At 55.2% G+C, this 12,930-nt stretch overlaps 1 protein-coding gene across 1 annotated transcript in view; it reads right to left on the reverse strand.

Annotated features, from left to right (window-relative positions):
- The window catches only part of slc6a7 (solute carrier family 6 member 7), a 105,263-nt gene that overhangs the window by 23,285 nt on the left and 69,048 nt on the right, over positions 1 to 12,930 (reverse strand). The window contains exons 11-12 of the mRNA XM_085999821.1: positions 9,026 to 9,160; positions 7,256 to 7,355 (exon numbers count right to left, since the gene is read on the reverse strand). Of these exons, the coding sequence (XP_085855947.1) occupies positions 7,256 to 7,355; positions 9,026 to 9,160 (235 nt within the window). The remainder of the gene's footprint in view (positions 1 to 7,255; positions 7,356 to 9,025; positions 9,161 to 12,930) is intronic.

Raw genomic sequence — 12,930 nt, forward strand, 5'->3', positions numbered from 1 at the left:
TCCTAACTCACACCCAGTCCCGTTCACCCATCACCCCCTGTGCTCACTGCCCCGTGTCCTAACTCACACCCAGTCCCGTTCACCCATCACCCCCCGTGCTCACTGCCCCGTGTCCTAACTCACACCCAGTCCCATTCACACATCACCCCCTGTGCTCACTGCCCCGTGTCCTAACTCACACCCAGTCCCGTTCACCCATCTCCCCCTGTGCTCACTGCCCCGTGTCCTAACTCGCATCCTGTCCCGTTCACCCCTCACCCCCTGTGCTCACTGCCCCGTGTCCTAACTCACACCCAGTCCCGTTCACCCATCACCCACTGTGCTCACTGCCCCGTGTCCTAACTCACACCCAGTCCCGTTCACCCATCACCCCGTGCTCACTGCCCCGTGTCCTAACTCACACCCAGTCCCGTTCACCCATCACCCCGTGCTCACTGCCCCGTGTCCTAACTCACACCCAGTCCCGTTCACCCATCACCCCCTGTGCTCACTGCCCCGTGTCCTAACTCACACCCAGTCCCGTTCACCCATCACCCCCTGCGCTCACTGCCCCGTGTCCTAACTCACACCCAGTCCCGTTCACCCATCACCCCCTGTGCTCACTGCCCCGTGTCCTAACTCGCACCCAGTCCCGTTCACCCATCACCCCCTATGCTCACTCCCCCGTGTCCTAACTCACACCCAGCCCCGTTCACCCATCACTCCGATGCTCACTGCCCCGTGTCCTAACTCGCACCCAGTCCCGTTCACCCATCACCCTCTGTGCTCACTGCCCCGTGTCCTAACTCACACCCAGTCCCGTTCACCCATCACCCCCTGTGCTCACTGCCCCGTGTCCTAACTCACACCCAGTCCCGTTCACCCATCACCCCCTGTGCTCACTGCCCCGTGTCCTAACTCACACCCAGTCCCGTTCACCCATCACCCCCTGTGCTCACTGCCCCGTGTCCTAACTCACACCCAGTCCCGTTCGCCCATCACCCCCTGTGCTCACTGCCCCGTGTCCTAACTCACACCCAGTCCCGTTCACCCATCACCCCCTGTGCTCACTGCCCCGTGTCCTAACTCACACCCAGTCCCATTCACCCATCACCCCCTGTGCTCACTGCCCCATGTCCTAACTCACACCCAGTCCCGTTCACCCATCACCCCCGTGCTCACTGCCCCGTGTCCTAACTCACACCCAGTCCCGTTCACCCATCACTCCGGTGCTCGCTGCCCCGTGTCCTAACTCACACCCAGTCCCGTTCACCCATCACCCCCAGTGCTCACTGCCCAGTGTCCTAACTCGCACCCAGTCCCATTCACCCATCACCCCCTGTGCTCACTGCCCCGTGTCCTAACTCACACCCAGTCCCGTTCACCCATCACTCCGATGCTCACTGCCCCGTGTCCTAACTCGCACCCAGTCCCGTTCACCCATCACCCCCTGTGCTCACTGCCCCGTGTCCTAACTCACACCCAGTCCCGTTCACCCATCACCCCCTGTGCTCACTGCCCCGTGTCCTAACTCACACCCAGTCCCGTTCACCCATCGCCCCCTGTGCTCACTGCCCCATGTCCTAACTCGCACCAAGTCCCGTTCACCCATCACTCCGGTGCTCGCTGCCCCGTGTCCTAACTCACACCCAGTCCCGTTCACCCATCACCCCCTGCGCTCACTGCCCCGTGTCCTAACTCACACCCAGTCCCATTCACCCATCACCCCCTGTGCTCACTGCCCCGTGTCCGAACTCACACCCAGTCCCGTTCACCCATCACTCCGATGCTCACTGCCCCGTGTCCTAACTCACACCCAGTCCCGTTCACCCATCGCCCCCTGTGCTCACTCCCCCGTGTCCTAACTCGCACCCAGTCCCGTTCACCATCACCCCCTGTGGTCACTGCCCCGTGTCCTAACTCACACCCAGTCCCGTTCACCCATCACCCCCTGTGCTCATTGCCCCGTGTCCTAACTCACACCCAGTCCCGTTCACCCATCACCCCCTGTGCTCACTGCCCCGTGTCCTAACTCGCACCCAGTCCCGTTCACCCATCACCCCCTGTGCTCACTGCCCCGTGTCCTAACTCGCACCCAGTCCCGTTCACCCATCACCCCCTGTGCTCACTGCCCCGTGTCCTAACTCGCACCCAGTCCCGTTCACCCATCACCCCCTGTGCTCACTGCCCCGTGTCCTAACTCACACCCAGTCCGTTCACCCATCACTCCGATGCTCACTGCCCCGTGTCCTAACTCACACCCAGTCCCGTTCACCCATCACCCCCGTGCTCACTGCCCCGTGTCCTAACTCACACCCAGTCCCGTTCACCCATCACCCCCTGTGCTCACTGCCCCGTGTCCTAACTCACACCCAGTCCCATTCACCCATCACCCCCTGTGCTCACTGCCCCGTGTCCTAACTCGCACCCAGTCCCGTTCACCCATCACCCCCTGTGCTCACTGCCCCGTGTCCTAACTCACACCCAGTCCCGTTCACCCATCACCCCCTGTGCTCACTGCCCCGTGTCCTAACTCACACCCAGTCCCGTTCACCCATCACCCCCTGTGCTCACTGCCCCGTGTCCTAACTCACACCCAGTCCCGTTCACCCATCACCCCCTGTGCTCACTGCCCCGTGTCCTAACTCACACCCAGTCCCGTTCACCCATCACCCCCGTGCTCACTGCCCCATGTCCTAACTCACACCCAGTCCCGTTCACCCATCACCCCCGTGCTCAATGCCCCGTGTCCTAACTCACACCCAGTCCCGTTCACCCATCACTCCGGTGCTCGCTGCCTCGTGTCCTAACTCACACCCAGTCCCGTTCACCCACCACCCCCGGTGCTCACTGCCCAGTGTCCTAACTCGCACCCAGTCCCATTCACCCATCACCCCCTGTGCTCACTGCCCCGTGTCCTAACTCACACCCAGTCCCGTTCACCCATCACTCCGATGCTCACTGCCCCGTGTCCTAACTCGCACCCAGTCCCGTTCACCCATCACCCCCTGTGCTCACTGCCCCGTGTCCTAACTCACACCCAGTCCCGTTCACCCACCACCCCCTGTGCTCGCTGCCCCGTGTCCTAACTCACACCCAGTCCCGTTCACCCATCACCCCCTGTGCTCACTGCCCCGTGTCCTAACTCACACCCAGTCCCGTTCACCCATCACCCCCTGTGCTCACTGCCCCGTGTCCTAACTCACACCCAGTCCCGTTCACCCATCACCCCCTTGCTCACTGCCCCGTGTCCTAACTCACACCCAGTCCCGTTCACCCATCACCCCCTGTGCTCACTGCCCCGTGTCCTAACTCGCACCTAGTCCCGTTCACCCATCACTCCTGTGCTCACTGCCCCGTGTCCTAACTCACACCCAGTCCCATTCACCCATCACCCCCTGTGCTCACTGCCCCGTGTCCTAACTCGCACCCAGTCCCGTTCACCCATCGCCCCCTGTGCTCACTGCCCCGTGTCCTAACTCACACCCAGTCCCGTTCACCCATCACCCCCTGTGCTCACTGCCCCGTGTCCTAACTCTCACCCAGTCCCGTTCACCCATCGCCCCCTGTGCTCACTGCCCCGTGTCCTAACTCTCACCCAGTCCCGTTCACCCATCACCCCCTGTGCTCACTGCCCCGTGTCCTAACTCACACCCAGTCCCATTCACCCATCACCCCCTGTGCTCACTGCCCCGTGTCCTAACTCGCACCCAGTCCCGTTCACCCATCACCCCCTGTGCTCACTGCCCCGTGTCCTAACTCACACCCAGTCCCGTTCACCCATCACCCCCTGTGCTCACTGCCCCGTGTCCTAACTCACACCCAGTCCCGTTCACCCATCACCCCCTGTGCTCACTGCCCCGTGTCCTAACTCACACCCAGTCCCGTTCACCCATCACCCCCTGTGCTCACTGCCCCGTGTCCTAACTCACACCCAGTCCCGTTCACCCATCACCCCCGTGCTCACTGCCCCATGTCCTAACTCACACCCAGTCCCGTTCACCCATCACCCCCGTGCTCAATGCCCCGTGTCCTAACTCACACCCAGTCCCGTTCACCCATCACTCCGGTGCTCGCTGCCTCGTGTCCTAACTCACACCCAGTCCCGTTCACCCACCACCCCCGGTGCTCACTGCCCAGTGTCCTAACTCGCACCCAGTCCCATTCACCCATCACCCCCTGTGCTCACTGCCCCGTGTCCTAACTCACACCCAGTCCCGTTCACCCATCACTCCGATGCTCACTGCCCCGTGTCCTAACTCGCACCCAGTCCCGTTCACCCATCACCCCCTGTGCTCACTGCCCCGTGTCCTAACTCACACCCAGTCCCGTTCACCCACCACCCCCTGTGCTCGCTGCCCCGTGTCCTAACTCACACCCAGTCCCGTTCACCCATCACCCCCTGTGCTCACTGCCCCGTGTCCTAACTCACACCCAGTCCCGTTCACCCATCACCCCCTGTGCTCACTGCCCCGTGTCCTAACTCACACCCAGTCCCGTTCACCCATCACCCCCTTGCTCACTGCCCCGTGTCCTAACTCACACCCAGTCCCGTTCACCCATCACCCCCTGTGCTCACTGCCCCGTGTCCTAACTCGCACCTAGTCCCGTTCACCCATCACTCCTGTGCTCACTGCCCCGTGTCCTAACTCACACCCAGTCCCATTCACCCATCACCCCCTGTGCTCACTGCCCCGTGTCCTAACTCGCACCCAGTCCCGTTCACCCATCGCCCCCTGTGCTCACTGCCCCGTGTCCTAACTCACACCCAGTCCCGTTCACCCATCACCCCCTGTGCTCACTGCCCCGTGTCCTAACTCTCACCCAGTCCCGTTCACCCATCGCCCCCTGTGCTCACTGCCCCGTGTCCTAACTCTCACCCAGTCCCGTTCACCCATCACCCCCTGTGCTCACTGCCCCGTGTCCTAACTCACACCCAGTCCCGTTCAACCATCACCCCCTGTGCTCACTGTCCCGTGTCCTAACTCGCACCCAGTCCTGTTCACCCATCACCCCCTGTGCTCACTGTCCCGTGTCCTAACTCACACCCAGTCCCGTTCACCCATCACCCCCTGTGCTCACTGCCCCGTGTCCTAACTCACACCCAGTCCCGTTCACCCATCACCCCCTTGCTCACTGCCCCGTGTCCTAACTCACACCCAGTCCCGTTCACCCATCACCCCCTGTGCTCACTGCCCCGTGTCCTAACTCGCACCTAGTCCCGTTCACCCATCACTCCTGTGCTCACTGCCCCGTGTCCTAACTCACACCCAGTCCCATTCACCCATCACCCCCTGTGCTCACTGCCCCGTGTCCTAACTCGCACCCAGTCCCGTTCACCCATCGCCCCCTGTGCTCACTGCCCCGTGTCCTAACTCACACCCAGTCCCGTTCACCCATCACCCCCTGTGCTCACTGCCCCGTGTCCTAACTCTCACCCAGTCCCGTTCACCCATCGCCCCCTGTGCTCACTGCCCCGTGTCCTAACTCTCACCCAGTCCCGTTCACCCATCACCCCCTGTGCTCACTGCCCCGTGTCCTAACTCACACCCAGTCCCGTTCAACCATCACCCCCTGTGCTCACTGCCCCGTGTCCTAACTCGCACCCAGTCCTGTTCACCCATCACCCCCTGTGCTCACTGTCCCGTGTCCTAACTCACACCCAGTCCCGTTCACCCATCACCCCCTGTGCTCACTGCCCCGTGTCCTAACTCACACCCAGTCCCGTTCACCCATCACCCCCTGTGCTCACTGCCCCGTGTCCTAACTCACACCCAGTCCCGTTCACCCATCACCCCCTGTGCTCACTGCCCCGTGTCCTAACTCTCACCCAGTCCCGTTCACCCATCACCCCCGGTGCTCACTGCCCCGTGTCCTAACTCACACCCAGTCCCGTTCACCCATCACCCCCTGTGCTCACTGCCCCGTGTCCTAACTCACACCAAGTCCCGTTCACCCATTGCCCCCGGTGCTCACTGACCTACATTGGCTCCCGGTCCGGCAACACCTCAAATTTAGAATTTTCATCCTTGTGTTCAAATCCCTTCAGTCCTCGCCCCTCCTGACCTCTAACCTTCTCCTGCCCTGCAAACCCTCCCAGATCTCTGCGTTCCTCCGACTCTTGCCTCTTTCACAACCCCCACTGCCTTCGCTCCACCATTGGCGGCCGTGCCTTCTGCTGCCTGGGCCCTAAACTCTGGAATTCCCTCCCTAAACCTCTTCGCCTCTCTCTCCTCCTTTAAGACATTCCTTAAAACCGACCTCTTTGACGAAGCTCTTGGTCACCTGCCCTAATATTTCCTTGTGTGGCTCGGTGTTAATTTTTTCGCTCTGTCCCATGAGATATTTTTCTTCACTAACGGCTCTGTATAAAGGCCTGCAGTTGATGTTATTGACTCCTGCTAGGGTGGGGAGCGTGATACCGACACTGGCTGTCTAAACGGGACATTAACATCAGACTCATAGAACGATACAGCACAGGAGGCCATTCGGCCCATCGTGCCTGTGCCGGCTCTTTGAAAGAACTGTCCAATTAGTCCCACTCCCCCTGCTCTTTCCCCACAGCCCTGTGAATTTTTCCCTTCAAGAATTTATCCAATTCTTCGAAAGTTATTATTGAATCTGTTTCCACCGCCCTTTCAAGCAGCGCATTCCAGATCACAACAAATTATTCCGTTCCCCCTCACTAACATCCTTCACTTGACGAGTACAAAAAATTCACTAAAAAAGATTTTTTTTTTTTTTTTTAAGAACAGTCACGGTGCTCGATATTTCCTAAATCCAGTTCATTGGGCATTGACGCCTCCGTTTCTAGAAGTTTCTAGGTGAGAACACAATAACCTATGAATTAGGAGCAGGAGTCGGCCATTCGGCCCCTCGAGCCTGCTCCGCCATTCAATAAGATCAGGGCTGATCATCGACCTCAACTCCACTTTCCCGCCCGATCCCCATATCCCTCGATTCCCCTAGAATCCAAAAATCTATCGATCTCAGCCTTGAATATACTCAATGACTGAGCCTCCACAGCCCTCTGGGGTAGAGAATTCCAAAGATTCACCACCCTCTGAGTGAAGAAATTCCTCCTCATCTCAGTCCTAAATGGCCGACCCCTTATCCTGAGACTGTGACCCCTGGTTCTGGACTCTCCAGCCAGGGGGAAACATCCTCTCAGCATCTACCCTGTCAATCCCTCTCAGAATCTTGTATGTTTCAATGAGATCACCTCTCATTCTTCTAAACTCCAGAGAGTATCGGCCCAACCTGCTCAGGGGTTTACCGTAAAAGAATGCGATCCCCAGGCACATGAAGAGGGCGATGATGATGAGTCCGAAGCTGGTGCTGTACGCGTCGATCAGAGTGAACCAATAGATGCCGCCCTGTGTGAGAAGGGCAAGAGACAGAGCTGTTCAACCGGGTCTGGGAAAACACACCAACACATTGTGTTCTGTGTGGGGAATGAGCCTCCGATTAGCCCGAGCTCTATCTTGGGATCGACCCCCTATATTCCCATTGGTTATTTTATTGGGAATATCCCGTATTTCTGTGGGTTACTGTGTTTGGGTATTTATTATTTATTATTGGCCCATGTTCCTATTGGTTCCTATGTTGGGGTTGTCCCTATGTTCCTATTGGTTCCTATGTTGGGGTTGACACTATGTTCCTATTGGTTCCTATGTTGGGGTTGACCCTATATTCCGATTGGTTCCTATGTTGGGGTTGACACTATGTTCCTATTGGTTCCTATGTTGGGGTTGACCCTATATTCCGATTGGTTCCTATGTTGGGGTTGTCCCCATGTTCCGATTGGTTCCTATGTTGGGGTCGACCCTATATTCCGATTGGTTTCTATGTTGGGGTTGACCCTATGTTCCTATTGGTTCCTATGTTGGGGTTGACTCTATATTCCTATTGGTTCCTATGTTGTGGTTGTCCCTATATTCCAATTGGTTCCTATGTTGGGGTTGTCCCTATGTTCCGATTGGTTCCTATGTTGGGGTTGTCCCTATGTTCCGATTGGTTCCTATGTTGGGGTTGTCCCCATGTTCCGATTGGTTCCTATGTTGGGGTTGTCCCTATGTTCCGATTGGTTCCTATGTTGGGGTTGTCCCTATATTCCGATTGGTTCCTATGTTGGGGTTGTCCCTATGTTCCGATTGGTTCCTATGTTGGGGTTGACCCTATGTTCCTATTGGTTCCTATGTTGGGGTTGTCCCTATGTTCCGATTGGTTCCTATGTTGGGGTTGTCGCTATGTTCCGATTGGTTCCTATGTTGGGGTTGTCCCTATGTTCCGATTGGTTCCTATGTTGGGGTTGTCCCTATGTTCCGATTGGTTCCTATGTTGGGGTTGTCCCTATATTCCGATTGGTTCCTATGTTGGGGTTGTCCCTATGTTCCGATTGGTTCCTATGTTGGGGTTGTCGCTATGTTCCGATTGGTTCCTATGTTGGGGTTGACCCTATATTCCGATTGGTTCCTATGTTGGGGTTGACCCTATGTTCCTATTGGTTCCTATGTTGGGGTTGTCCCCATGTTCCGATTGGTTCCTATGTTGGGGTTGTCCCTATGTTCCGATTGGTTCCTATGTTGGGGTTGACCCTATGTTCCGATTGGTTCCTATGTTGGGGTTGTCGCTATGTTCCGATTGGTTCCTATGTTGGGGTTGTCGCTATATTCCTATTGGTTCCTATGTTGGGGTTGTCCCTATGTTCCGATTGGTTCCTATGTTGGGGTTGTCGCTATGTTCCGATTGGTTCCTATGTTGGGGTTGACCCTATGTTCCGATTGGTTCCTATGTTGGGGTTGTCGCTATGTTCCGATTGGTTCCTATGTTGGGGTTGTCGCTATGTTCCGATTGGTTCCTATGTTGGGGTTGTCCCTATGTTCCGATTGGTTCCTATGTTGGGGTTGTCGCGATGTTCCGATTGGTTCCTATGTTGGGGTTGACCCTATGTTCCGATTGGTTCCTATGTTGGGGTTGTCGCTATATTCCTATTGGTTCCTATGTTGGGGTTGTCCCCATGTTCCGGGCTCACTCTGTTCTGTACCTCAGTGATGAGCAGCAGCCCCAGGAGGTAGAATACGAAGCAGAGCACAGCCAGGAATATCACCTTCCGCTTCGACTCCCGTAACATTGGGAACTCATCGAGGAACGCTGTGGTGATTCCCTCCATGTTCCCAAACTGCAAACAAAACATAGAAACAACAGGCAATGAGACAGTAACAGTCTGAGAGCTTCCATTAGTCAGTAATGTTCTGTGCGCAATAAGCTATTGTGCTGGGTACTGTCGTGCTCATCCGCATGCCCAATTAGAATTGTGAAGCCCGTGGACACTCTCCCCTATCATCGACTCTATCCACCCATTCAATCTCCTCCCACAGCCCATGTACACTCTCCCCTATCACTGACTCTACCCACCCATTCAATCTCCTCCCACAGCCCATGTACACTCTCCCCTATCACGGACTCTACCCACCCCTTCAATCTCCTCCCACAGCCCATGGACACTCTCCCCTATCACTGACTCTACCCACCCATTCAATCTCCTCCCACAGCCCATGTACACTCTCCCCTATCACGGACTCTACCCACCCATTGAATCTCCTCCCACAGCCCATGGACACTCTCCCCTATCACTGACTCTACCCACCCATTCAATCTCCTCCCACAGCCCATGGACACTCTCCCCTATCACGGACTCTACCCACTCATTCAATCTTCTCCCACAGCCCATGTACACTCTCCCCTATCACGGACTCTACCCACCCTTTCAATCTCCTCCCACAGCCCATGGACACTCTCCCCTATCACGGACTCTACCCACCCATTCAATCTTCTCCCACAGCCCATGTGCACTCTCCCCTATCACGGACTCTACCCACCCATTCAATCTCCTCCCACAGCCCATGGACACTCTCCCCTATCACGGACTCTACCCACCCATTCAATCTTCTCCCACAGCCCATGTACACTCTCCCCTATCACGGACTCTACCCACCCATTCAATCTCCTCCCACAGCCCATGTACACTCTCCCCTATCATGGACTCTACCCACCCATTCAATCTCCTCCCACAGCCCATGTACACTCTCCCCTATCACTGACTCTACCCACCCATTCAATCTCCTCCCACAGCCCATGTACATTCTCCCCTATCACTGACTCTACCCACCCATTCAATCTCCTCCCACAGCCCATGGACACTCTCCCCTATCACCAACTCTACCCACCCATTCAATCTCCTCCCACAGCCCATGTACACTCTCCCCTATCACTGACTCTACCCACCCATTCAATCTCCTCCCACAGCCCATGGACACTCTCCCCTATCACTGACTCTACCCACCCATTCAATCTACTCCCACAGCCCATGTACACTCTCCCCTATCACAGACTCTCCCCACCCAATCAATCTTCTCCCACAGCCCATGTACACTCTCCCCTATGGGATGGGATTGAAGGCCGATAAATCCCCAGGGCCTGATAATCTACATCCTAGGGTACTTAAGGAAGTGGCCCTAGAAATAGTAGATGCATTGCTGGTCATCTTCCAAAATTCTATAGACTCTGGAACAGTTCCCATGGATTGGAGGGTAGCTGATGTTGCCCCACTATTTAAAAAAGGTGGTAGAGTGAAAACGGGGAGTTACAGACCGGTAAGCCTGACATCAGTAGTGGGGAAACTGCTAGAGTCCATTATAAAAGATGTAATAGCAGAGCACTTGGAAAACAGAGACAGGATCGGACAAAGTCAACATGGATTTACAAAAGGTAAATCGTGCTTGAGTAATCTACTGGAATTTTTTGAGGATGTAACTAGTAAAATAGATAAGGGAGAACCAGTGCATGTGGTGTATTTGGACTTTCAGAAGGCTTTCGATAAGGTCCCACATAAGAGATTAGCGTGTAAAGTTAAGGCACATGGGATTGGGAGCAAGGTATTGACTTGGATAGAGAACTGGTTGGCAGACAGAAAGCAAAGAGTTGGAATAAACGGGTCTTTTTCCGAGTGGCAGGCAGTGACTAGTGGGGTACCGCAGGGATCAGTCCTTGGACCCCAGCTATTCACAATATATATTAATGATCTAGACAATGGAACTAGATGTAATATCTCCAAATTTGCAGATGACACAAAGCTGGGTGGGCGTGTGTGCTGTGAGGAGGATGCCGAGAAACTACAGGATGATTTGGATAGGTTGGGCAATTGGGCAGAAGCATGGCAGATGCAATATAACGTGGATAAATGTGAGGTAATCCACTTTGGTGTCAAAAACAGGAAGGCAGATTATTATCTGAATGGCAATAGATTGGGAGAAGGGGAAGTGCAATGAGACCTGGGTGTCCTTCTGCACCAGTCGCTGAAGGTAAGCATGCAGGTGCAGCAGGCAGTTAAGAAGGCAAATGGTATGTTGGCCTTCATAGCAAGAGGGTTTGAGTACAAGAACAAGGATGTCTTGCTGTAGTTGTACAGGGCCTTGGTGAGACCACACCTTGAGTATTGTGTGCAGTTTTGGTCGCCTTATCTGAGGAAGGATGTTCTTGCCATGGAAGGAGTTCAGCGAAGATTCACCAGGCTGATACCTGGGATGGCAGGAATGACGTATGAGGAGAGATTGGGTCGATTGGGCTTGTACTCGCTGGAGTTTAGAAGAATGAGAGGGGATCTGATTGAAACTTATAAAATTCTGGCAGGACTGGACAGACTAGATGCAGGAAGGATGTTCCCGATGGTCTGGGAATCCAGAACCAGGGGTCACAGTCTAAGGATAAGGGGTAGGCCTTTTAGGACAGAAATGAGGACGAATTTCTTCACCCAGAGAGTGGTGAACCTGTGGAATTCTCTACCACAGAAGGCAGTAGAGGCCAATTCATTAAATATATTCAAGAAGGAGTTGGATATATTTCTTAAGGCTAAAGGGATCAAGGCGTATGGGGAGAAAGCAGGGACCGGGTACTGAACTTGGATGATCAGCCATGATCGCATTGAATGGCGGAGCAGGCTAGAGGGGCCGAATGGCCTATTCCTGCTCCTATCTTCTACGTTTCTATTACTGACTCTACCTACCCATTTAATCTCCCCCCACAGCCCGTGTACACTCTCCCGTATCACAAACTCTCCCCACCCAATAATCTCCTCCCACAGCCCCTGTACACTCTCCCGTATCACAAACTCTCCCCACCCATTTAATCTCCCCCCACAGCCCCTGTACACTCTCCCGTATCACAAACTCTCCCCACCCAATAATCTCCCCCCACAGCCCCTGTACACTCTCCCGTATCACAAACTCTCCCCACCCAATAATCTCCTCCCACAGCCCCAGTACACTCTCCCGTATCACAAACTCTCCCCACCCAATAATCTCCCCCCACAGCCCCTGTACACTCTCCCGTATCACAAACTCTCCCCACCCAATAATCTCCCCCCACAGCCCCTGTACACTCTCCCGTATCACAAACTCTCCCCACCCAATAATCTCCCCCCACAGCCCCTGTACACTCTCCCGTATCACAAACTCTCCCCACCCAATAATCTCCCCCCACAGCCCCTGTACACTCTCCCGTATCACAAACTCTCCCCACCCAATAATCTCCCCCCACAGCCCCTGTACACTCTCCCGTATCACAAGCTCTCCCCACCCAATAATCTCCTCCCACAGCCCCTGTACACTCTCCCGTATCACAAACTCTCCCCACCCAATAATCTCCTCCCACAGCCCCTGTACACTCTCCCGTATCACAAACTCTCCCCACCCAATAATCTCCTCCCACAGGTGTTAAGGAAATTGATGGGATTGAAGGCTGATAAATCCCCAGGGCCTGATAATCTACATCCTAAGGTACTTAAGGAAGTGGCCCTAGAAATAGTAGATGCATTGCTGGTCATCTTCCAAAATTCTATAGACTCTGGAACAGTACCCATGGATTGCAGGGTAGCTAATGTAACCCCACTAT

This window comes from Somniosus microcephalus, chromosome 10 (genome assembly GCF_052327205.1).
Source record: "Somniosus microcephalus isolate GS21.2 chromosome 10, FLI_Smic_1.0, whole genome shotgun sequence".
NCBI lineage: Eukaryota > Metazoa > Chordata > Chondrichthyes > Squaliformes > Somniosidae > Somniosus > Somniosus microcephalus.